This window comes from Neopsephotus bourkii, unplaced genomic scaffold (assembly GCF_033783945.1).
Source record: "Neopsephotus bourkii isolate Nb327-2 ecotype Australia unplaced genomic scaffold, CSIRO-AGI_Nbou_v1 NB_53, whole genome shotgun sequence".
Taxonomy (NCBI): Eukaryota; Metazoa; Chordata; class Aves; order Psittaciformes; family Psittacidae; genus Neopsephotus; species Neopsephotus bourkii.
In genome coordinates this window covers 15,467,038-15,493,355 of record NW_026900570.1, presented here as the reverse complement: position 1 = coordinate 15,493,355, position 26,318 = coordinate 15,467,038, and the positions used below count along the sequence as shown (strand labels likewise).

Here is a 26,318-nt window from a genome sequence, read left to right as displayed (position 1 = left end):
ATCTCTGCCATAATACATATAGAAAACTTACTTAAACAACAACCCACCATGGTTATGCAAGGGATGAGTCATAATGCTGGTATTGAATATTTAAAAATACTTTATTTTCTATTGCATTGCTACCTTGATCCCTTTCTTACTCCTTTTTTTATTCTGCTCATATTTGCTCATCCTTTACACTGGAAGTTCTTTTAAGCAGGGCTTGTAATTTACTTTGTAACTGTACAGTGCCTTGTACAATAGGTTCTCAAGTAGTTTTCCCTCTAGGATGGTTTTTGCAGAAATTGATAAACTGTAATGCACCAGAGCATCCCAAAGCTTTGGGGAGAGCTTAGCTCTGACTCTGAGGGGTCAATCTGTCTGTTTGCTAACTGGGCTGAGCTCTGAAGCTGCCCTTTTGGAAGCAATTTGCATACTGCCAGATTTTTTTCTAAAGAGCCACCAGGAGAAGACTTATTTATCTAAAAATACCTGCTCATGATACTTTTTTTTAACAAAACACCAAGAAAGCAACCTCAAGAAATGTGAGTGCAAATGTGTGGTGGGTTTTGGTGTGTGGGGTTATTTAAGGTTTCATGCTTTTGTTTTTCCTGATAAAGTTACCTGGTACAACTGTTTACCTGGCTTGTGAATGCCAAAGTCTAGGCTTCTGGAAACCTAAGGGTTATTTAAAAAAAAAAAACAACACCTTTGCTTTCATCCAGCTGTTGATTGGATTAGTGCCTTGGAAACCTGTTCCTGTCAAGCTAGGTGCTGTGATCAAGCTTGCCAAAGTCATGTTAAGGGTAAAGAGAAGTCTGGTTTCCTATATAATCTCCTTTTTAATCACATTGCAGACATAAAGCTACCAACTGTTCTAAAATTTCACTGCTCCCATTATTTGAAGGTCTTCCATGGCTGTAGATGCCATGGCAATTCCCAGTTAGCTCTAAACAGCAACAATAAAATTATAACCAGCCTTGGATTTGTTTTTCAAATGGAACCATAGCAAAGGATTTCAGTGACTACTATAGGAGCTGGTAGCCCTCCTTGTGTGATGGGAGTTGTGGGAGAGCATTTAGTTGTAAATGTATGTGTAGTGGGCAAATGACCAAGTGCAGGAAGGGCCCATGCCAAAAACCAGGGAGGACATCAGCATTAGCCTTGGAAGTTTCCAGGCTGTCAAATGTCTGTGACCCTTACACAAGAAATGAGCAATTCCTGCTTGATATCCCCTTAATGAATATGTGATCTCTTTCCTTTTTCCTTTGTTAAAATGTATTTTTTCAGTTTGTCATACGTGCCAAGTGTACATGCCAAACAATTGGAATTAGTTTCCATAAAAATTCTGCCCTCAAATAATTAACATCAATATAAGATTGTATAGCACTCTCAGAGCAGCATTTTGTGCCCTCTTCAACATCGTCCAAAACAATGACATTGCTCAGACATCTGGAGAAAACTTCATAGATAAGAAATTTTCACATTCACCATCTGTGGCCACTCTGGCGAACTGAGGCCTGTGGAGAAGGTGCTTTTGTAGGAGTGCTTCTGATTTTTTAATTTCGTGGCTCATACATTTGAGGTTGGTCAGTTTATGGTGAAACAAGACAATCTGTATTCTGCATTGACATATTACAGTTTGCCAATATCAACAGTTTCACTTTATGCTAAACTTCAACGTTTCACATTTGCCTTTGTTCTGAACCAGTTTTAATGATTTTAAGTGAAATAAAAGTGTTATGGAAATAGCCTTTCAACATTTTATTCCCTTTACCTTATTTCCTAACACTCAAGAAGCAGTAGCACATCACAAATGTGTCCTACCAGAACGTGTGATGTCTTTTTTATTACTTCAACAAGATTAGAAGATAAGCATTTAGCAATATCTCTGCATAAATTCTTAATATTGAAATGGATTTTTCCTCCTATTGGCACAGTGAGACCTGAGCTTTTTGTATTCAAAGTATAAATCGAATTAAGACATAAAGATATTTCTCCTTTTGGATTTAAAATTCTCTTCAGCATTAAACCAAGGAAGAGATGAAAATTATAACCAGGAGAAGATCCCAGTATTATAAATGAAGAGTTTATATATATGAATAGTCACATGTACTGTATTCCTTGTAAAATCTTGTATGTTTGCTTACTGCTTCATGCCTTCATTTAACAAATAATAAGGTAAAAAGTCTCTTCTTGAAAGGACTTGTATGATCTTCCTAGGAAGAGAATTATTCGAGAATTTTCAGTAATTTGGAAGGTTATCTGTCCTAATGATACCCAATTCATAAGTGGATTACCCTATTAAAGAGAAACTCATGGTACTCAGAGGATCACTTTAATTTTTTATGAAGAAGACATAATATAAAGGCCAGGACTGAATTTGCAAGTGTAATGATAGCGATATTAGCCCTGTGAGAATTTAGTACAGTAACAGATTTTACACTATGAAGGCAACACTGCAATAAAAATCTGTACTTCATCTCCAGCAGTACTGACCAAATTCAAGTATAGGTACAGAAAACTAACATGAAAAATAAAGATCTCTGTAGGCGCGACCAAATTTAACTAAGGAGTTTTTACCTGCAAATAAAGGAAAGTAAGAAACAACCTGTTTTATTTGAAGGACCTAGTCTCTTGAAATGATACACTTCTACAGTACTAGCAAAGATAAGGCATTTATGGTCTTGGAGAAAAAGGAGCTCAAATATGATCACATAAGACCACTAGCTGTGTGAAAAGTATGGGTTTATATTATGAGAATATGTCACAGAATCTAATGTAATAAGTGGTAAAATAGTTGGTAAATATTTGCAAGCATGTAGTTAAAACATGAAATTATTTCTCAAACTGGGTTTGTAAACCTGCCAAACAAGGAGGGAGAGAAAAGGGGGGAGAGGGGGGTGGGAAGGGGAAGACAGAACGGGGAATAAATGGGATAATTATTAACATGACCTATGGTACTTTTACTAGTCAGTTTCCTGTGGAATACTAGGTGTTGGGGGCTACAGCAGTATATATTACATACTTTTATTACTGCAGCTTTTCCACATTGCTATGGAAGATTATGGAATCTCAGATTCCATAATTCAGAATCCCAGAAAGACTGAATTTCAGAAGCTCTTGGGAAAGAATCCGTAGTGTTCCCCAGAGCAACCCTCAAAACTCATGTACCCAGGGAGGAAAAGCAGTTTTGTTAGCTGTCCTGAATGGACAGTGCACATCCACCAGGCATTATTTTCCTTGAATAGTGTCCTGGGTTCAGCAGTAGCAGTCATTTTTCTCCTTAGTAGCTGGTGCAGTGCTGTGTTTTGACTTTCGGCCTGGGAACAGAGCTGATAACACCGATGTTTTAGTCTGACCAAGGACTTTGTGAGCCTCATGCTCTGCCAGGCAGGAGGGAAAGCCGGGAGGAAGCAGAGACAGGACACCTGACCCAAACTGACGAAAGCAGTATTCCATACCACAGCACGTCATGCCCAGGTTATAACTGAGAGTTACCCAGAAGGGCTAGGCACTGCGGGGCTGGAAGAGGTATCGGTCGGTGCTTGGCCGGGTGGGGTGGGGCGAGTTATCTGTGGGTGGGTGGTGAGGTGTTGTATTCTCTTCCCTTGTTATTTCTTTTAGCATTATTATTATTGGTGGTAGCAGTAGTGGTTTGTGTTATACCTTCGTTACTGGGCTGTTCTTATCTCAACCCGTGGGAGTTGCATTCTTTTCGATTCTCCTCTCCGTCCCTACAGTAGTATGGGGAGGGAAAAAAGGGAGGGAGTGAACGAGCTGCGTGGCTGGGTTTAAACCACGACAAATAGTCAAGTTATTTCCACTGCAGTCTCATCATACTTTTTATAGAAGTTTGAATTTTCTTTTTTTTAATGTTAAAGTGTTGAGTACATTCTTAGCTCACAGGAAAATGATCAGTAGTTTATAAAGTTAATTAATTTTAATGGTATGCTCCCCCTTTTCCTGGATTGCCTTGGTGTCAGGCTTTGATTTATTTTTTTATTTTTTGTTGTTGTTTTTTCATATTCAAGAAGCAAAGCTCCCAGTTTCTGCTTTCCATACAGAATTTACATGACCATGTCCATCCCACTGAGAAAATGAATGTAATGTTGACTTTGATTCATGTGATTTGTCAATATAATTAAAATAGATTGAATCATTATAATTTTTTCGGATGTGCGTTGGACTGTGACCAACACAAGACATGACTAGCACTGTAAATGATCTCTGTGGCCTGGAAGATGAACTCCAATTTTAGCAATTCTGGCCTGACCCAAAAGGCATTTAAAGACATTTTTCCCCCCTTAGGGGAGATGGGAATTATATTCCTGTGCTTCATGACACCTTTTTTATTTTTTTTCTCACAGGATTAGGACCAGTTATGCAGCATCCCAAAATTAGGCAAGCATCACTTCTGTACAGCAGAATGAGTGGTAGTAGAAGTGATGCGGTGCTGCTTGGTCAGTGGAAAATATGATGTGTTCATCATAGAAGTGCCATAGAGGGCTAATGTTCCCACTGTCCATGGTGTGATTGCCATGTTAGGCTTAAATGCTGATTTGCTTGTTTTCCTCTTATTTAAAGGTGATGTTGCTTTGGGATTGATTTATGAAACCAGTGACAGAATGACACTGAGGAATTGCAGTGGTGATGGGGAAGGGTTTGGATGTGCCCTTTCTGAAGGGGATTGGGTGCTGAAGGACTCCAGAATGTCCTGGATGCTGGGGCTCTACGGTGAGGAGGGGGTTATCACAGTCTCAGTTTTAACTAATACCATGGTAGCTCAATGGTTTTGACCACAGGCCACTACTGTGTCAAGTATAACAGGATTTAAACTATACACTAAACTTCCGTATGCTTGTTGCTCCTTGTCTTTTGCCACTGTTTCCACTGGGGAGCTGTGTCAGAAGTTGTGGCAAAGGGAAATTTCAAGTAATAGCCAAATTTGGAAGGCATTGGGAAATTACAGCCCTCTGGTGTTTTCCTAATGGACAAGATTTTCCAAAATTTTCAAGAAAAGTTTGAGTGTATTTTCTTTTATTTTCTGCTCTTTTGCTCTAGCTCAGTAGGGACTTTTGCTTTGGAAGATGGCTATGACATAGCAGATGTATGTGGACTCCTGGAAGCAAAATATCCCTTGGAGAATAATTTCCTTTATGTTAGCTCAAAGGCAGCTCATTAAACTCTGTGCTCTAACTATTACAGTCTTCAGGAAAGAAAAAGGCAAAACATTTGGAAAGTTGAAATCTACCTTTAAACTGTTAGCTTAGTGGCGACTATTATTTGCTCTAATAGTGGTTAAATGTAGGCTACTGCATCATTTGTGGTGGGGCAATTTTATTGTTACACAGACATAAATCTTGGCATGATTCGGTCCTTTGTGCTGACATACTGACAAGTGCATGACCACTGTTCTCAGCTGTGATGTCTGTTCTCTTATTTTTTCTCATGTTTTTATCACATATTTGTATATTTATTAAATTTCTGTGAATTTCTATCAAAGGCAGGTTCTGCCATCAGCTGCAGTGATCTTTTCCAACTAGAATGTTGCATATGTGTCAGTGAATCAGAAATGCCCTAGAAAACCATTCTTTATCATGTTATTCCTATGTCAGTTTATGAAGGGGTACAGGGTATCTCTGATAAGCAGAATATAGAAATTCAATGTTTTGTTTGGCTTCTGCTATGTTAGGATCTAGTATTTATATGGTAAGTGGTATGTTGCAGTTATCCTTTACTTCTTTCCTCTGCTTATGTCAAAAAAATTGTAAGCGGTGACTAGGGGGTTAAATTCCTGCTCAACAGGCATATTTTTGGATTTACGTTTTCTGGAAGAGAGCTGTGAGTGGAGCTCAGTGCTTTGCAGTGGAGGGAAGTGCTGCGTGACAGCACTGAGCATCCAAAGGCAAGGCAGCTTGTAGCAGACATACATGACGGGAAGGAGACGCTGTACCAGCTTTTCCAGTTTCGCAGGGACCTTGCATTTTCCAGCTGTTTACCCTTGAGATGTAAAATGGCAATTTGGCATAGGCTAACAACCCGGTGTGATGTGAGCATCTGCGTAAAAGGCTGCACATATGGAGCATGCCCAGTGATATGAACAGCCTGTTACCCCACCCCCAGCCAATCTAGGAAGAGATGAAATGAACTTTGCACTTGCAAATGTCACTGAATACATTTTGCACAGGATTTTAAAAGGTTCTCCTATAAGCACTATTTTTAACAGCCAAATCCGCCCCCCAAAACAGAAAGGAAAAAGCCCTAGGTATTTTTCTGCGGTTGTTCTCAGTTTATGATCAGCTGGAGTATCTCTCACAGCATCTACCTGACGCCTGGTTTATTTTACATTTTTATTGTTCGAATTGAGATTTTCGGAGGTGGTGCAGATTTTATGGTTTTTTTTTTTAATATAATTATTTTTAATTATTTTAAATTTTTTTACTGGCATGAGAAAATTTGAGAATTTAATTGCAGCAGAATACTTGGGAACAGTGAGGCTGCAAGCTTGAAAGGCAGAGGGAAGAGAAGGAAGGCTCTCAGAGCAGAGCATGGATAGGAAAGGAGCAGTGATTCTGCGGTGCTCAGTGTGCACATGTTTCATGAGATCAGTGCCGGGCGCTGCAGCTGCGGACAATAACTGAGCTGTCTGGCTAATGAAGGCCACCTGGATCAGGCTTCTGAAAAGAGCCAAAGGAGGACGTCTGAAGAATTCTGATATCTGTGTAAGCCCTATGTTTTCATTATCGGCATGTATTATATGTATTGCAGGGAGGGAGAGAAAACAAGGAAGCAAGGAGATGACAGTTGTTTTCATTCTGATTGAATTAGCAGAACTCTATTTTGTATGCAGGGAGATGCAGAGGAAAAGCAGAGCTGTCATTATTTATAGAGCTGTTCTGGCATTGTGGCTGCTTCCATTGTGGTGATATGGGGACATGTGTTGAGTCCAGACGGATTTTATTAGTTGGAAGTTGATTTGTGGTCATTTACATGTTTTGCTGAGAGGCAGAGATGGATATGAGCCATTTGCAGTTCTGATGGGGAAAGTGTGTCAGGTAAAGAGGTTGCACTAAAACAAAAATGGATAGCAGAGGTTAAATCTGTTAGCAAAGATACTGTGTGATAGTAATTATTGATACTGAATTTGCATTTTGATTATAAAAAGTCTGTTTCCTTGCAAGTACTGTCACTGTTGAGAGTTTTGATTTTTAGGGATCCATCCTTGAAGCTGCTGTGTGTCCTTCAGCCCTGCACTGCACCAGTGCTTTAACTCTGCAGAGCAACTGGCTTTCCTTGCTGAAAAGCACACAAATAAGAGCATGGGGGTAGTGCAGGAAATAAAACACTGGGGAAGGCACCTGCACTTTTGGAAAGTCTCCAGAAGAAAATATTTACCTAGGCATAATTTTTCTAACTGACTTGGGGTAGTTATTTTCTATTTATTTGAAGTAGTTATTTTCTAACTACTTTGGGGTAGTTATTTTCTGTTTATTTTGGGTACTTATTTTCTAACTACTTTGGGGTAGTTATTTTCCTTTCAATGGTACAGAAGTGAAAGAAAAGACAAGATTTATAACCACTTCTGCTGGGGGCTTTTGTGCTGTTGATTTGGGGTTTTTAACACTAAAGCAACTTGTGACATTATTTTTCTTGTGCAGGGTTCGGCGGACTCCTACACCAGCCGTCCATCTGATTCAGATGTATCTCTGGAAGAAGACAGGGAAGCAGTGCGGAGAGAGGCAGAGCGACAGGCCCAGGCACAGCTGGAAAAGGCAAAGGTAAGGTGGTTTTTCATGTCACAAACTCATAAAATGTTCAGCTTTAAAGGACTGACATCTCATCCATTAGCGACACAAATGTTACTAATGTGTTAACATACAACAGAAGACCTCTTCTAAAGATTTTCCAGACAGCAGTAGAAAGGAGATTTTCCAGGAAAAAGCACTTAGAATCAGTTTTCCATAGAAGACATTTGATTGGCTTTTGTTTTCAGAAGAACCTTATCTAAATATGTGCATTTCTGCTTTTATTGAATGCACACATTTATTGTGGTGTATAGGGTCAAAGCTTTGAGTTCTTACTGAAATATGTTTGTGAAAGTTTACCTGTGGGTCCCTATGGCACTCAAAAGTTACAGTTCTAGAAATCAGCCCTCAAGCATCCTATTCATCTGCCTTCAGTGAAAGATCAGTCTCTACAAGTCATATGTAAACAAGGAGAATCTGTTAAAAAGGTCTTTTTTTCCTGAAGACTTCACTGACTTTCCTTACAGTTTGTGTGTTAAATGACCCCGTGAGCAATATGCTCTAGGACTTGTTAAGATTTCCCCTTTTATCTCCATGCTTCTGGCAGATAGTGACAATTTAGTAAGGAAATACTAAAAAAGCTTTAGGTTCTTGCTGTGTTTGTATATTTTCCATGAAATGCGTTTAGGACTCTGAGGGGTTTAGCAGTGAAAGGATACGGGCTTGTTTTTCTTTCATGTGTGCTGTATCTTTCAATACTATTGCATCTGTAAAAATCATGTTCATCTTATTTGTTATCATTTACTTACCACTTCATTCCGTTTTTTCTTTTTTATATGCTATCATCTGACAGATCTCAGTGTCTTACTGTTTTCCAAGGTCTGTTTTTACATTTTTGCATCTAATATCTAAATATTTAAATACATTATTGAGATCCCTCCTCAGATCTACCTGATCTGCATTTCTCTCTCACTTTCTCTCTGACTCCCCTCCTCCACTTTGCCTTGTTTTTTTGCTGTTTCCTTTTCCACTGCCAGATTTGCCCATTTGTGTCACCTGTTTTACAAGGCTCTTCAGAAATTAGGAGTCCAGATCACTGAACTATGCATCTGATTGTTAGCTGGCAACCATGTCCATTACTAATACGGTACTATAATGCACAGGCAGACAGCTTAATCGGGCCAGAAAACTTGAACAGGGAAGCCAAAGATAGGGGTGGGGTGGAGGTGTTAATTGTTAACTGATATTTAATAAGAGCTCCTCAGGCAGATTTTTAATAAGCTGCTGCAACTTGCCCACTGTAGGAGATGCTGAACATCTCTTTGAACTTGGGTCTTGCTGTCCTGGGAATCAGTATAGCAGAAACTCAAAAGAAGCAGCCTGCTTCTTCCTTCCGCTTTGTATCTTAGAGATGTCGCCGATTGTAATCAGGAGTCTCAGTTGTATCAGGGTTGCTTTTTGCTAGTTTGAGATCTCTGTGCACCTAGGAAAGGTAAGAAAGGCTGCCATGAAGTTCAGGTGGAATGTTGAATTTTATCAGTAAATGCACAACCTTTAAAAGAGGAGTTGAAGCAATAATATCTTGCAGACTAATCAGGGTAGCAGTATAGCACTTACTGCTGAACTGATGCATCTCTTAGCGAGGAGTAAATCTATGCGAGTGTTGCTATGGGAATTTGGCTTACTGATGCTGGCTTGAATGCATGGACAGCCCTTATGTAATATTCATGACCTCTAGCACTGCTGCTATTGTAGTTTGTAGAGAAACCGCTAGCAGACCCTGACTTCTTAAAACTGTTTTTCTATACATCAAACCAATGTTCTCACTCCAGCTGGCATAAGATATAGCATCTAGGTCTGACACCGTCTGAAACTGTAAGACAACTTGCGAACAGTCAAAGTAGCAAAGGCACTGCCAAAACCGTCCTGCTATGACAATGGGTAGCTCCAGTCATATAGAAAACAAAAAATGAATTATTTAAATCATTTGTGCTTAAAAATGGATTAAAGCTGGAACTACATTAGCATTTTTTTTCTCTAGTCAAATGATAAAAATTATTCCAGGCTGTAATGGAATCATTATATGCAGAGGCTATAACTGTACAATATTTAGTCTAGTGTAATATTTACATTAATAGTATTAAGTAAAATATTGTATGCATTTGGTGCTTTCCTTTGAAATAAATGTTTAAAAAGACATAAAGTAAACCTAACCAAGTAGATCTAAAATATGACAGGGTGTGTGCTTTCCTGCCTTTATTGGTGATTCAGTCCTTCACCTCCCTCAAACACAGTAAAATTAATGAAGCAGTAACTTCTGCTGGTGCTGCCTGGCTCCCGTGTGCCCTCAGACCTGTTTCCTGCAGGTAGCAGGTTTTGCTGCTTGCTCTCCTTGGTTGGCTTGCCTTTGCCCTGGCTGGCTATCAATCAGGCAGAGCCAAGTGACGCAGCTGCTTTAACTTTTTGCCTTTCCAGATTGTGACTGGAAGTGTTGGTCCTAAATAAAGTCATTACAATTGTATTTGTCACAGGAATTAGAAGAGGGTGACATACATGAATAATGCAGCGGTGGAGGGAAAATGATAATGTATTAAGGGCAGATAAAAAAACTATTGAACTGTGTCACGCATGTAATGAAAACAGTTTAATGACATCCATTTTCCTTTCTAACAGATAAGGAAAACACCTTAAATGGAAAAAAAAAAAAAAAAGGCAATAAAGCACATGATGGCAAATGTTTGGGAGGATTTTAAGATTTTTAAATTCGGATTTTAGTAGATTCTAAGTGTTTGTGTAGCATAAAGCCAGAATATAATGTGCATATATGTTACCTATACAAACAGGCAAAATAAAACCTAAAAAGCTTGTAAGAAAATACATGTTCTGGCCATTTTTATTTATTTATTTTATACAAGCATTGCTTCTCTGGAAAATGGCTAAGCATATTTTGCTGACTCACTTTGGCATCTGACTTACTGTAAGGAAGGTGGGGCCACAGGAGTATGTTTGGAGTCACCCAGGGATGGAGAATTAAGAGGCAACTGATGAGGATACCTGCAGGCCAGCAGCTAATCCCAAGGGTAACAGATATTCAAATGAAGCCGTTAAACTTCAAGCTGAGATGAAATGTTCTTGGTTAGCACAATTTAGCAATGCAAATGCAGAATGGGGTTTTGGGTTTGGTTTTGGTTTGGTTTGTTTTATTTTTAAATAGAAAAAAAAAAAAGGCATTTCAAAGCATTGAGTATTTTCTCGGTATCCTCCTCATAGTCCATGGCACATGGCTGGGATAAAGAGGACCTGTGCTGCGGCTGAGCAGGGCATTCTGACAATTCCCAAATCTCAGGGCTTGTACTGATACTTAACTGGATTTCCCATTTCTATAAAAACATGAATCTTCAGCATTCACAAGCCAAAACTAAACAAAAAGCCCAATGTCATTAACTGCTTTTAGTGTTAATATTTAAAAAATTGACATTTCTACAGAAAAAAGCTTTTTAGTTTTGAAGAGTGGGGATTAAATATAAATGATAGTAAGTAAAGATATTTTTTGTCCATTCCTTGCGAGTATTCAATTATCCTTTAAAATATTGCATCAAGTGAGAGGGATGAGATCAAAGGAAAACTGTGAGGTACAAGTGTTAGTGAGACTTTAAATTCAGTACTAAATGAGCTAAAGTTTGCACATAAAAAAGGGGACTTGAATAATGGAATTTCAGCCCTCTTTAGTGCTGGTAAAGTGAATTCACCTATTTTGTTGATTTCTTTTGCCTCAATAAAGCACATCATACTTATGAACTAGTTTTTGACTGAAATGCAGTTAGTCAGGTGATCTACAAACATCCTCTTCTGCAAGAGTAGTTTCTTCTCTTCAGTCCCTTCTCTTTAATTTTTTAGGTTCTGCCTCCTTTTATTTTTCTTCTGTGAGCTCCTTATGCAGAGAGAGTTTCCAAATGAGATCTGTAGAATATTTTCAGCCCTTTGGAAAATGACTTTTTTTTACTATTTCAGTTAGTTCTAATACTTTGGGTGCTGAAAGTGTCAGTTAATAATCCAGGCTCTGATTCTCACATTTGACTAAGGGACAGCCCCATGCTCTTTGTTCTCTGTTAAGAATTGTTCTCTACATTCTTTGGTCCTGTAACTTCTTAAACGTCTGTCAAAGTAAGACTGTGACATTCCAGAAGTCAGTGCATAAGTGTCCATAATAGAAAATCTCAGTTCCTCTCAACTCTGCTTTGTTTGCAATCCCCCTAACGCTCTACTGCTGGTCATCCTTTTAGGAGTTTGTTAAAACTTGAAATATCCATAGTCCTAAAATGTCATTTAAATCGTGTCTCTGTTAAGATGGGGAGCCATGAAGTTTTGATGCCAGACATCCCTTTGCTGGCTTCTGAGCAATAATATAAGCTGTCATGTTTTGCTTTCTTGATGTGTACTGTGGTAGTAGTGTTGGCTTGTGACTATGAGTAATAATGCAATGTCTTAAGCGTAATTCATTGCCTCCATGCATGGGTTGGGGACCAGAGCTCTGAAACATGTGGCAGGCTGGGATAATGCCTATATATCCCTGCAAGGCTGAAGGCATGAAAAAGATTGTCAGATGTAATTATTCAGTGCAGTGTGCCAAGACTAGTTATTTAAGTATTTATTCACTCTCAGACAGGTTCCACAGCCTCTGAATTACCCCATGTTGCTAGCAGGCAGCCACAAAGCTAGTTAAGGTATGTCTGTTTAAGCTGCAGTAGCATTTTTGACAGACCAGGCATGCCCATCACCTCAATGCGTGTCCTTATATTATGTCAGCTTGTTCCATCATGGAGCCTCTTTCTATTTTGTCTCAATTATGAGGACATTATGGTGCTGAACAGCACCCAAAGCCGTGGCAACATAGGGTAGTGCTTTGTGTCAACTGTCGTGTATGGTAATATTTTTTCCATTGATTTCTTCTCATTTGCCCTTTTGTTTTAAAATACTTCCATTGCATGTTATCATTTAGATAGCTAATGTTGCGTGTCAGAGTTGCTGGGATTACATGGGAGCTGGCACAGTGGTCTAGCTGGAAATAAATGAGTTGTTGATCCAAAAGTACAGTTGCAAATCTGGTTGTTGCTTAGCTGCAGGCGAGTTCTGCATTGCTGGATCTGCTCAAATCAGGTTACAGAAACTGGTTTTCTTCATTTTCTTTATTTCTGCTGCTTTTTCTTAGGCTGTAACACTGGGACATAAAGCAGCTCCCTTTTATACTGCTGTCTGTGAACTTCAGGGTTTCTTGTTTATATTCATGATCTCTTTTCGTCTTCAATTTAAGTGTATACACTTGTTCTACACTAGTGCTTGTCATTATGTTGGTTACTTCCTCAGTTTATCTGTTTTCACTGTTGGGCTGCAGTGTTCAGAGGCTGGAATTGTTTCTTCCCAGGATTCTCGGGAATCAAATGCTCCACTGAAAGTACCCCCCTCTAATTAAAAAACATCTGTTGTCTCACTCACACTGTGATTACAAAGTGACCAAATCTGTTTCGTACGTATCCTTTCCTCTCTTACTTCTTAAGTACAAAAAAAGAGTGAAGGGATATTAGCCTAGCTAACTGTAGATAGATCCTTTAGTATCCTGTTGTTCTTCAAATAATCAGTGGAAAGAGATAAATTGTGTCTGTGGAACTGAGAAAAAGTCCTGAGGACAAGCACGGCTTTCACACATGCCTGCATGCTTCCTTCATGATATGTCTCGGCTCTGACTTTCATGATTAGATTACTGTGTAAAGGGCAGCATTACAAATGTTACTTTTGAAACTGAAGCCAATTCCTTATTAAAAGAAGTGTTGAAGAAATATTTTAACCAAAGTAGGTGATATAAGCTATGTACAAACACTCTTATGCATCTTAAATCCTTGTGTGTATGTTTTTCTGCTCCTCCTCCTCCCTCCAGTCTCAGGGGCAGACACAGACTTAGCTGTCAGTTGGCTGGCAGTGCAGAGGTTCCAGCAGAGGTTCCCAAACTGCGATGTGCCTGTTGCCTGCTGCTTCCCAGTTGTACATGGTGACAGCTGCATGCTATGTCCTGTCTGCGGCTGCTGAGCCAAGCTTCAGAATAGAGTGTGCTCAGGCGATGGTGACCAGTGGGTCTGGGTGTTGGGCTAGGTGCTGGTGTGGATAAGCAGAAGGGTCGTGGGAACTGCACAAGAGGTTAAGAAGTGGCTTTGGGGATGTTCTGTAAGACTGGTGGGGAGCAAGAGTGGTTGATGGGCCCCAGGATGGGAGAAATGAAGGCATGCCTTTGCAGGCTGCTCAGGCTGGCACAAAAGTGAATGCTTTTGCTGGTGTTAGCTAGAGGTAGATGCTGCTGGTCAAAGTAATTATCAATTAAGACATATATGGCCTGGTTCATTAACTTTCTTGAGGTTTCTTGAATCTGATTCACTTTTGCCAACATCCATACTGTCTACTGTGCTGTAATCGAGAATATCACTTTTCTCAGCAGCTGATCCAGCTATCTGAACGCCATGGGGTTTTAAACAGCTAACATACGTTTGTACTCTTAGAATACTGTTTAAAAAATAGAGGGGGGAAATAGGATTTCAGGACACAGGCCATTGTTAAGGGTAGTTAAAATGTTTTTAATCACCTTATGGTAAATGCTGACCTTTTTGCATCTGTAGTATCTATTTTGGGGCTAAATTACATAATTTTATCTTTTCTGTTCTACATGATTGATGTATATTTCCCATTTCAATTCCAGATTACTGTAGAATCTCTCTGGAGATTTTTTGTTTGTTTTTTTTTTTGTTTGGGTTTTTTTTTGGTGGGGTGGGGATACCTTTTCTTAAATCTTTCATTTTTCTAAAATTAAGCATGTAAAATGTTCTCAAGGTAGGCATTACTGATGCAAGTTTATACAAGCATTAGGGCTCTTAGTCATTCTTGAGTTTGGTAAAACACAGGATTTTGAATGTGTTTATAACTCTGTGTTTATACATTATATATCCATACATGCATCTTTGTATATATGGATATACATTTGTATATAAGTCTGTATGTATTAGATAATTAGCACTGGTGACTTGAACTGGCTGTTCATGTTCTACAGCTGGTAACTTCCTGGTGTAAAGGGTTTGTTTTGTATCTGAGGAGAACTGTTGCACCACAAGATTAACTTGAGAGGAAACAGAAGGGTTTTAGCTGAGAACAGTTACCCTGTGATCAGAATTGGTAGTGAATGGCCACGGGCTTTCTGGAAGCAGGAAGTGGAGTAAAGGCTTCAGTGCAGGCTCATCTTGCAGAGGTACCACAGCTAACACTGGCCCGCATGATGTGGTGTGGTGGCTTGGAGAAAGACTCATTTGGACAATGAAAGCATCATGCTTTCTGCTGTTGTACGAAAGTGGCTATTTTCCAACCAGCTCAGGAGCTAACCTGATTGCTGTTAGAGCAGACACCTGGCTGGTGTGTCTTATGGAGGGAAGTACTTGCCATCTGCAGCTAAAACAAGCCCCCAGACACAGTTCTTGAGTCCTTGGCAAAGATCTAAATCCCCTCCCTCTTTGCTAGCCCACTTTCCCCAAAAAACAGGAAGGAAGAAAGAATAAAAAATTAGGTAACCCTAACATTACATGCAAGATGCCAGTGAGTTCTAACTATAGGTAGCAGTAGAGTGCTTTGGTACGTAATTAGACTGATGTTAGGTGCCAATTCAAAAGTGCTTCCTTTGGAAATTTCATATTAGTTAAATGAACAAGTCACTGGTTTTATAAAACTTAAGAAAAATCAGTAGGAGACCAAAGTAAACCTGTGATACCTGGGAGGAAGATGCTCTGCATTCCCAGGCTAGGAACATTTTAAATGCAAAACTCAGCTTGAACTATGAAGAGTGTCTGGATTCTGCATAATTCATAGTATGAGAGAAAGTAATTAAAAATGAAGATTCATAGAGGCCCCCAGTGATGCCTTATTGCTTGTGTTCCTGCTACCTTTTCATCTATATTCTGTGAAAAGCCAGTGCATATCCTAGAGCAAAAAACATGGCATGAAATTCCCCCAGCATTCATCCTTGGAGCCTACAAAACTTATGAACACCTCTCTGTACATCTAACTTCCTATCCCGTGTTGATGTTTTCTACCAGCATTTCACAGTCACCTGGGTTGTATTCCCAAATTCAATATGATGCAGAATATGCAATGCATAAAGTCTCTATTTCATACCTTTAAAATTAAAGTGTATATGCTGAGATACATTTTTAGGCTGCCACAGCATATCAAAGATGAAACAGACATTTATCCTATGTGAAAGTATCAGGTAACCTTTGTGGAAGTATGGAAGAGCATTTACCCTTCTCACTCCATTTTTGTGATGTAAATGTCACCAACGAGTTCTAGCCATACAACTTACAACTACGTAGTTTTATTTTTACTTACGTGATTGAACAAGTTCAGCTCTAATAGCAAGCAAGCAAATACTTATATTGGATCTAATATGAGATCTTAATGTGTTTCAGGTGGCATTCTCTTGCTTTAGATGAGATAATACCCACTGAAATATTACTTCTTGCAGCTGTTTCTCTTTAAAACCATTCTTCTTGCTAAATAGATTAAAAGGATAATGGTTTCATCCAGGATTTTTTATTTAAATCCAAGTTTATTGGTAGCAAGACACATGCAAATAGCACCGACATTCTGAAAAGTGATAGAATGTCAAAAGATACAACTGTGCAGACAATTCAGATTAATACTGCTGGACAGAATCCAGGGGTTTCTCCCATTTTCTTTTTCTTTACTATCTCCAGCTTTACTTCAGTTGGTGTCCTCCCTATCCATATTTGGGTAATTTTTGCATACTGTTATTGCTATATTACTTTTTTGTTTATTCTTTTGATTGCCTCCAATAGCTGACATTAAAATGTGAACTTTGATTATTCTTAGAAGTGAGGCTTCCTTCTTGCTTGTTGGAATGTTTGGTAAAATAAGATTTTCCTAGATTTCTGACTCATAAAATGATCTTTCTGTGCTAACAGCTTATGAGGGTAAAATTTGTACTTTTATGTTCCTGGAAAGCTATGATAGTACGTTGGTGGTAAAAGAAAGTATTTAGATAAATACATGACTACAATACATATGAACAAGATTGTCCTTCATTCTTACTTGTCAAATCTTATCAGGTAGAAACCTATTCTTAAGGTGATTTGTTGTTTACTGTATCTAGAATCCAAAATTCATTATGAAAACTGATTCTTTATTTTCAGTATTTGGAACAGGTCTGCATTTGACAGGTATGAACACAGGGATGCAACCCATGGTTTGGGTTTTTATTGTGTAAATGTACTTGTGGTTATTGATCTGCAAGCTATCGTTTTTCAGTGCCTGGATAAAAAGCGAAGAGAAAAATATCTTGAAAGGGAAGGCAAAGGATCAAACTGCAGCTGCGTTGATTATTTTGACTGGAGATGTCAGATTGTTGAAATGAGAAGAGGTGCGCTTGCTGCTTTTTGGCTTCATCTGTTCTGCCAATTATTTGAAAATTCAGTTTTAAGAAGTTGTTGGATTCTTATGTTTCACTTAGGGTGAAATAGACTAACAGAAAGCACTTGGGGTTACTGTAACTCCCGATCACCTCTGTCTGTCGTAAGAGAAATGCTTCCTGACTGAAATGAAAACGAGAGGAAATGCTGAGTACCTGCCATCTTGCGAATCAGCTCTGCACATTGCTTTTAGTAATCAACAGTAATAAGTGGCAGTGATTGCAAAGACAGACGTATTCCTGACTTTTAGGAGCAGTCAAATTACAGCTGTAAGTATCCTTCCCAGAGGAGCAGTAAGGGAACTTACCACATTTATCCCAGCTATTTCATTATTTTGACCCTTTATTCCCCTTTGGCAGTGAGGCGTGTGACTCACCCACAAAGTACCAATTTCCTTGCCTTCCCCTCTGGTGTTTCCTGGTAGTTTAATCCAGTGAACTTTGTCTGGTTGAGGGCTACACATGGACCTGTCTTCTCTTGCTGCCTTTCCGGTGCTCAGGCTGTCTGCTGTAGACACAGGGATGTGACATTACGTTCCCTCACAGGAAGGTGAAAAAGAGTGGTGTTTCCAGTGCCTGTCCCCACTGAACTGGCTTTGACCTGGGGACACAGATAAGTTCAGCAGCTTGTGACAAAGGATATGTGGCAGCAGTTGAAACCCTTTTTTGTTCCTCACAAAGGGAAGGATTTCTTACTCCTAAACTCTGTTGAGCATAAAATCACCAGATTCTAATTGTAACTGTATCTGTTGTGTTCGCCTTCCAGAGCAAGAGCTTATCTTGGCATTAAGCTCAGTGCTGGGTGAAATCTCCAAGGAAAATTCTCAAACCAAGAGTTTCTCTTGAAAGCTTATGATTAAGGTACAGGCCTGAGGATGAGAGGAGGTCAGGGAAGGAAAAGCAGAGCAAAAGAGTTCTGGAAAGGAGCAAATGTGAGTTACTTCACACAGCCTCATTCTGTGATGCAGTTTGAATAAAATCTGGTGGGAAGGAGGAGATGTAGGGACTTAAGCATTGACATTCTTGAGCAGGTTTGAAAGACTTGACTTCTACGTTGCATTCCTCCAACTTGACAGTCTTTCCCTCACACCTTTTGATTAATCTGTGTCTCTCTGGCAACATACTTTCACGGCTGTGGCTTTGATTCTAGAGCATTAGTGTAAGAAGTTTCCATTCACAGCTGCTCAGTTCATTTATTTTGGTAGGGTGATTTCTAAACCAGGTCAGTTAAGCACAATGAGTACAGTGCAGTGTCATAGGCAGCCGTGTGCTGTGACATGGGGACGTAGATGAAGACTGAGTGCTTCATACTACAAGACTGAAAAAGTAAGTGTGCTCTTTTCACCTGAGAAACCTATCTTCTCCTGCCTGGGATAGGATCTTGTACTTAACTTACCACTGATCCTAGTTTCTGATATAGCAGCACATGCTATTGGTCGTTCACCAGTCCAAGTGAATTTGATTGCTCTTCAGGGCTTTCCTCAGGAGCTGTCCGACACGAGCAGGGTTATGCCTACACTCTTGTTACTTGATCTCTGGAAAAGGGGCAAGACACGAAAGGGTGTAAAGCAATGGATCTGTGTTATCTTCTTCACTCTGTTATGAATTGAGAAGATTTTATTTTGGTCTCAAAATCAGATATTTCCATATTTCTTCCTGAATGCCTCTGGCAAATGCAGGCTAGAAATTTTGCCTATTGCAATCTGGTGGATAGTTGTGTTTCCACAGTCAGGAGTAAGCCTCTATTTTCTCTCTAAAGTTCAGTGTGTGTTGCAGTAGTTTCACTGTATTCGTGAGCTATAGGCTCTCTGCCACTACTGTAGGACTGTTGCACACTTATCCAGGAATGAAATCAAGCATAATTCAACAGCTGGAACATATAATATCAATACCATCCTGTATGCATCTTTCATGTAATCACAAAAATGTTCTTTGATACCTTTTTCTATGTTTTATTCATCACTGGGCTCTTGAAGCTATAATCATTTATTCTAGGCACCATGAATATCTGTCCTTGTGCATGACTTCCCAGGGATTCTCCCTGTGTGTTTTAATCCTGATTTGAAGCTGTCACCACAGTGGTCTTTTGTATAAAAAAACCCCACTACATGTAATCAATCATGGCCACTAAAGCAAACTCCTTTACAGGAGTCTGGAAGTGCAGAGATTAAACACAACTAAATATGCCATAACTGTATCTTATTCTCAAATGTTTGTATGAAACTAAAATTCATCATCATTAATAGCAGAAATTTTATTAATTGTGAACACAGAGACACTTCTCTTTGAAAAGTGATAAAAATTAATGCCTTACTGATATTGTCAAGGCTCTCATGTATATATATAAAACAAAATAACTTCAAGTCATGAATCCATTTATTTTGAGATATTGCAGAAAGCATATGTTTGTTTAGTGAGATGGTTCATTTAGGCGATCGTATAGAATATTCAATGGCAGTATTGCAATGATACTGTCCAGATTCTGTTTATACATATAAAGCATATATATAAAGTATACATATAGCATCAAGCTCTAGATGTTATAAAAAATACTATGCAGATTATTTTCCAAAGCTATGGAAAAAAATTCTTAATTTTCATCAATAAACTCATTTCTTTTCAGAAATCTCTATAAACCACAGCCAACTCAAGAACTTCCATGTCAAAACCTGTGAGCATTCTTTTCCCTGTTGAAATTAGTGGGTTTCTTTTGAATAGTTTAAGTAAAAGTAAAAGAAATCAAATGACAAAATACACGCAAGGATTTGTGCGGCATTAATACAGCTAGAGAAACATTCATGTACTGATTCCCCTTCCAGTTCAGAGCTAAGAAATGCCTAGGCATTTATGAGAAATACGGGAGACTAGGTTGGACACCTTTTCTCTTGTTTTATACCAAAAGTTAAATTTGTTTCTCTTGGTCCAGGTTTCTGTAAGCCATTCTGCTTGGATAAAAGAGAATATTATCTATTTAATATATTGTCAGAAGTAAGTTGTTTGCTTTGAATGTCCTGACGTTTTTTCTTTCTTTAGCTTGTTTAACACATTTTCTAGCAAGCTGAAACTTTAGGTGGAAATAAAAGGGAAAGGAGGTCTTACCATATTACTGCAATCTGTTGATGCCCTTTTTTTCAGTGAAAGAACTTTGAACGGAAATAGAAGATAACATCTTGGGGCAGTTCAGAACATACTGATTGAAATTAGCTAGTAAATGAAGCAGCTATTAAAGGTCTAAGACACCAAATTTATTTTGTTCAAAGTATATATGTTTAATTAAGTTGTCTGGTCACATACTCATTTGAGGAGAGTCAAATATGTAGATTTTTTTTCACTTATTACAGAATTCCAAACCTTAAAATGTTGGGGGTTTGGTTTGGTTTTGTGGGTGGTTTTTTTTTTACTTATTATCATAGTCAATTTTTGCTCAAATAAAGAGGCTTTATGTTTGGTTGTGGTTTTGTTTTTGTTTTTTTTTTTATTACTAGCATTTTCAGTTCATTCTGTGCTCCTTGTGACTTTGGTTCTTCAGATCTTATTTAAGGTTTGAGATCTTTAGGAAAGTGTGAGTCCTTTAGTACAGTAAAAGGTAGAGAAAATGTTGAAGTTTGAGGAAATTAAGTTCATGATTTCTTTTAGCAACCATTGAGTAGCTGCTGAGTGTTGCTTTAACTATATTAAGGATAGAAACAGCTTTAGCAATGGTGGGCCCTGTATGCAGTCAGTATCAAGTATGCACAGGGAGAAACCTTTTGCAGAGGTGGGGGATGCACATGTTCTTGTATAACACTGTCAAATTTAGCAGTCAGTTGAATAACACCCGAAGAAATTTTGTGTGTGGAGAGTAAGGCTTCTCTAATTAGCTGTAAAATGCCAAATGATGGGTATTAAATACTGTATTATAGCAGTAAGCATTTCTGCTACAATCCTTCAGTCACTCTGTCATATTAAAGACACTGCTGGGTGTTGTGGTCTGTGGTATTTTGAAGTGTCTCAGAGCTCTGTTGAATATCAGGCTGTTTCTGCTCTTGGGTTATTTCTCAGCCCTTTGAATATTAGCTCTCTCCAGTCAGACTGCAGCATGTACTGGTGACCTTCCAAAAAAAAACAAAACAGAGGATAATAGAAGAAGAAAACATAGTTAAAATGGTTACAGTGAAGCGACTGTCACATTTCTGTTGCGTAAAATGTGCTGCTTGTGGAAGGTGCTAACACTTGTGTCTTCTTCGTCCTTTGCAAACATTTTCTTTACTCGTTTGCACTGAGTTTTTCAGAGCAAGTAGACCCTGGTTGTATGCCTGTAGGCTTGCCTATATTTTGTCTTCCAATGCCAAATTCTTGTTTGACATTTTCTGCAGGTGTACTAAATAATTGCGGTTCACTGCACATTGTCACAGCACTCTTTATAGAAAGTTGTTTCGTCTTGGAAGAGAACAAAGGGGGTAGAATCTCACAATGCAATTCTGCATTGAATGTTCTGCAGATGTTTCTGATCTTTTTCTTGTCTTTTGTTCACTTCTGAAGCCTGACACACACTTCCTCAGTATCTCCCCATGTGGGATGACCAGCAGAAGCTTTAACAGAAGATTTTCCTCGAGTCTGCTTTCAGAGATGGAAAAGATTTGAATTAATTCTACTCCCTGACCAGCAACTCAAAGATTTAACAACCTTGCTAAAAGCCAACTCAGACTGACATGCAAAAAGCCATCCAAGACCAGCAGATGATACTTAGACCCATATTAAAATTGTCTTGCTCCCAGCCAGCTGTTTCGAGACCTGGTTTTAGCCCCCTCAGAGGGAGAATTTCTTGGATCAATTTCATTACAAAGCAAATCTAATAGTTCTGTTTAGTAACATGTTTAAATTATTACTTCATCTCAGAGTCAAATTCAGAGGAATAGGAGAAGTATATTTCAGTGTCATTCTAGAACTTAAAAAAACAATCTGTCACATATTAAATGGGCCCTAAATCACTCCTACTTTCCTCAGAGTTGTGAGGTGGTAGGCTGCATATGCAAGAAAGCCAGTTTTAAGTAACATATTTTGTTTACTGTTGAATGTTTAAATTGTAATATGAATTCTGTATTCAAGCCTTGGCTTAGTCATTATATTTAGCCTAGTTAAAGTAGAAGTTAGCAGATCCTGCTTTTTCAATTTTTTTAAATTACTCTGATCGGTTTAGAATGTCTATCAAAGCAAGCACTTATTACATGCATAACGTATGTATGCAAATAATAGATACAGGTAAAGAAACGAGCCTGCACTGACTGTGAAAGAAGTCTGTTAGTAGGCTGCAGTGAATTTCTGCCCATTAAATAGAGAAGGAAATTCTTTCAACTTTAAATCAAGATGTAGTCCATGAAGCAATGTGCCTTTATCCCACAATTACTTTAAAAAGGTATGAAATCAACAACCAAAAATTATGCATATATTTCAAACATAATGTATTTAAACAAGTTTATAAGCAGAATTAATTCACAGTTATTTTAGGTTTTATTTGACTGCACTAGATGTATAATGCTGTAAACTATTTTTGATAGATAAATGTTGTAGTCCAGCCCTCTTGTGGAAAAAGCTTTTATGTGACTGCATGACAAGGTAGAACAACATTATTGGAGTTAAATGTAACCTAATGAGAAAAAATAGGTACAAGCAGTATCAGTTCTGCAATCCCGTTCACTCCATTGCCATCCAGATTATGGTTTGGGACCAGGCAAGAGACTGCTCAAGAGTAAATAGACATAGAATTGAAAGCATGCATATAACTGTGGCCTGAAAGTCATCCTGGATTAGAGTTCAATTTCATCATTTAAATACCCTTGAAAGAATATTTAAAAGACTTCTGCTTCACTTCATAAGTAGCCAGTACATGGCATCTGATCCAGGGCCATTCATCTCACTTACCTCCGTATATCTCAAACAGCTACTTTATAGAGGGGATAGCTAGTTTATATGTAGACATAAATTGACTAAGCCTAATTTTCTAAAATGCAAGGTTTATCTAGAGTTATTACAACACAGGATTGCATCCAGATCACATCTTGTTTGTAGAACAACTTCAATAGCTCTGCTTGGTGGTGGTTTTACCCTCATTTTCTCCATCTCTACATATATTTTACCTGGTTTATTACTTTCTTCAGATTTCTAATTCTTTCCTGTCCCCTTTTGCCTTAGTTTCTCTTTGTTAGTCATGGTGATGAGGTACACTAAGTCCCAGGCTGTCTGCTCCTTTCCTTCATGCCCAGCTGGAGAAGCCACAGGCAGGTGGTGATGGAGGGGGTGAGGAGGGGCTGGGAGCTGCTGCCTGCCACATGTGGAAAAGTGACACCAGTCATCACAGTAAGAAAATGGCATTTTTGCAAATCTTGAGAGCTGCTTCTCATGTTGAGTATAAAAAGGAGAGAGGATATTATGAGGGGAAGGATATGACCTCCTTTGCAGAAATTCCTTCACCAGTATTTGGCAGCTCAACTGTGGTAATAAAGTCAACTGTGTAGACAGTGCACATTGTTCGCCCTTCATGTCTACTCTGGTTGCTGGGGTCTTTCTTAACAGCTTTCACTCATATGTTTGCCAATCAGTTAGCAAGTTGGGTAAAATTCACAATGAATGTATTAAGCTGCCTTGAGACAGAGCAGGAACTTTGTTCCTTTTGCCAGCAGTGAAAAAAGGGATTATTGAAGGTATGAATTCTTTCCAAATGTACACTTGTATGATTTCCTTACAGTTCTTTGGGTTTTTATATTCTAATCGTAAAATGGGCATTTGACCTGTTCCATTTGCTATTCTGTAACAGTCATCAACATTTTCTCTAAATTCAGAATGTCTTTTGTCCATAGCCTGTCCCTTTTGACCTGTAAAAATAATTAACATGTGGCTTATATTTCAAAAAGACGGATGCATATCTCCAGAGTTTAAATTGTGCGTCTGTGTCATGGTTTAAACTCAGTCAGGCATGCAGTCTTGCTCGCTCACTCCCCCCTCCCCTTCCTTCTCCCCCAGCTCCTGGAGGGATGGGGAGGAGAATCAAAAGAATGTAACTCCCACGGGCTGAAATAAGAACAGCCCAGTAACTAAGGTATAACACAAATCACTAGTGCTGTCGCCAATAATAATAATGATAAGGGAAATAACAAGGGAAGAGAATACAACTGCTCACCACCTGCCGACTAATACTCAGCCTGACCGAGCAGTGATCTAACTCTTCCATGTAACTGCCCCCATTTTTACATCCTGGGCATGATGTGGTGTGGTATGGCATACCTCTTTGGTTAGTTTGGGTCAGGTGTCCTGTCTCTGCTTCCTCCCAGCTTCCCCTCCTCCCTGGCAGAGCGTGAGACTCAGAAAGTCCTTGGTCAGAGTAAACATTACTGAGCAGCAACTAAAAACATCGGTGTTATCAGCACTGTTCCCAAGCTGAAAGTCAGGAACACAGCACTGCACCAGCCACCAAGAAGGAGAAAAAATGACTGCTACTCCTGAACCCAGGACAGTCTGTATGTACGTAATCTTGCATTAGTTTCAAGTATCAGACCTTAAATCTTTTAAGAGTGGCCAGTCATCTTTCAACTAGCAGATTGTCAGATCACACCCGTGTAGTGTCCTGTGTGAAAATGTAGCTGAATTCACATGAAATAAATGACAAATTCCATTTTATAGTGTAAGAGAAAATCAGACAGTAAATGTATCTCAGATATAGCACAACTTTTTCACTTGTCTGGATTCCCTTTCAAGGCATGAATCTTTTTTTCCTGACGCTCTACAATGACTCTAATTTGATTCAGTGGTGAGTTCTCTGGATGTACAAAATATTTTCACTGGTGTTTCATAATGCTTTATAGATCACAATTAGGAGCTATTTCCATGTCTTTACAAACCACATGCTCATTTTTGGTTTAGGAGACAGACTTTTGCTTGATGAATAATCTGTTCAAGTGTAGGAAAAACAGTACCTGATTTGATTTCATCAACTCATGTAAGGCTATGGGCTCTGGATGCTGTATGCTGAACAAACATGAAGTCTTGTGAAGCAGCTTTTTTGGGCTGATTGCTGCTTCTTTTTTTCCTCGTTCTTTCCACTGTTCACTGTTCTTTTAAGTAGGTTCTGGTTTACATCTTCCTTCACTACCTAGATGTCTCTGGCCATATGCTACTTCTTCGTTAGCATGTGTTGCTTGCGACTGCTGAACAGTTGACACTGGTGTATGTTACAAACTCTGATTCCATGTTCCAGTTTTTGTGTGTGTCTGGAGTTTTTCTGTTTGTTTGGTTTTGTTTGCTTGGTTGGTTTTATTTTGTTTTGTTTTGTTTTTTCATTTGGGTGGTTGGGTTTTTTTCAGATATCCTAGCTAGTTTGTATGAATGATCTGGTCTAGTGCAACATACCTGTTGGATTCAGTGAAGAATTTTAAGTGAACTTACCATAACTTTGGTACAGCTGGGATGACTCTTATCTATCCCACCTATCTATCTGCTGTGCAAGAACTCTGCCTCATACTCCTTAAGAACTTGTTTCTTTTTAGGTTTCATTTGCAAACTTTTCATAGTTCTCTTATTCCTTGCTGATTTTAAAAATGCTGTAGTGTTTTTTTTGTGATGTGCAATATTGTTCCATCTTTCATTATACAAAATACAATCTGAAAACTGTTAACTTGTTTTGTAGTACCTAAGGTACCGTTTCCTCGCCATCCCGCATGTCTTCTCTCCATTTATTGTGTAAGCATGAGGCGTTGTGGTGGGTTTCTTTTCTACTAAGCCTGATTTTCAAGATAAGAAAACCTCTTGATTGGTAACATATGAGTTACCATACATGCATGCATACTTGCAGCTGTACTGTGCAGCTTAAAGATGGTGAGTTGATGATGACTTTGGTGATACAGCTTGTAGTGTAGGTTAAATAGATTAATGCTAAAGCACTGAAGCCCAAAACCCACAAAAGCCATGTGGTCATGATTTTTTGGCACCTCTTTCTCATAATGTGTCATCCACTTAAATCACTGTTGATAGTGTGTTCAAAATCAGCTGTAGATGTTTCTCAGGAACTTGGTAGCTTCTTCAGTATTTTGAGGCTGTTAATAGAC

The 26,318-nt window shown here is 38.8% G+C and overlaps 1 protein-coding gene across 12 annotated transcripts in view; it reads left to right on the top strand.

Annotated features, from left to right (window-relative positions):
- CACNB2 (calcium voltage-gated channel auxiliary subunit beta 2) overlaps positions 1 to 26,318 on the top strand; it is a 249,802-nt gene that overhangs the window by 155,221 nt on the left and 68,263 nt on the right. For 8 of the 12 annotated variants that reach the window (XM_061352027.1, XM_061352010.1, XM_061352000.1 and 5 more), the window contains one exon: positions 7,641 to 7,760. In XM_061352027.1, the coding sequence (XP_061208011.1) occupies positions 7,641 to 7,760 (120 nt within the window). Of the gene's footprint in view, positions 1 to 6,102; positions 6,705 to 7,004; positions 7,038 to 7,640; positions 7,761 to 26,318 lie in introns of those variants that run through there. The other 4 variants (XM_061352018.1, XM_061352073.1, XM_061352035.1 and 1 more) reach the window with 4 other exon arrangements.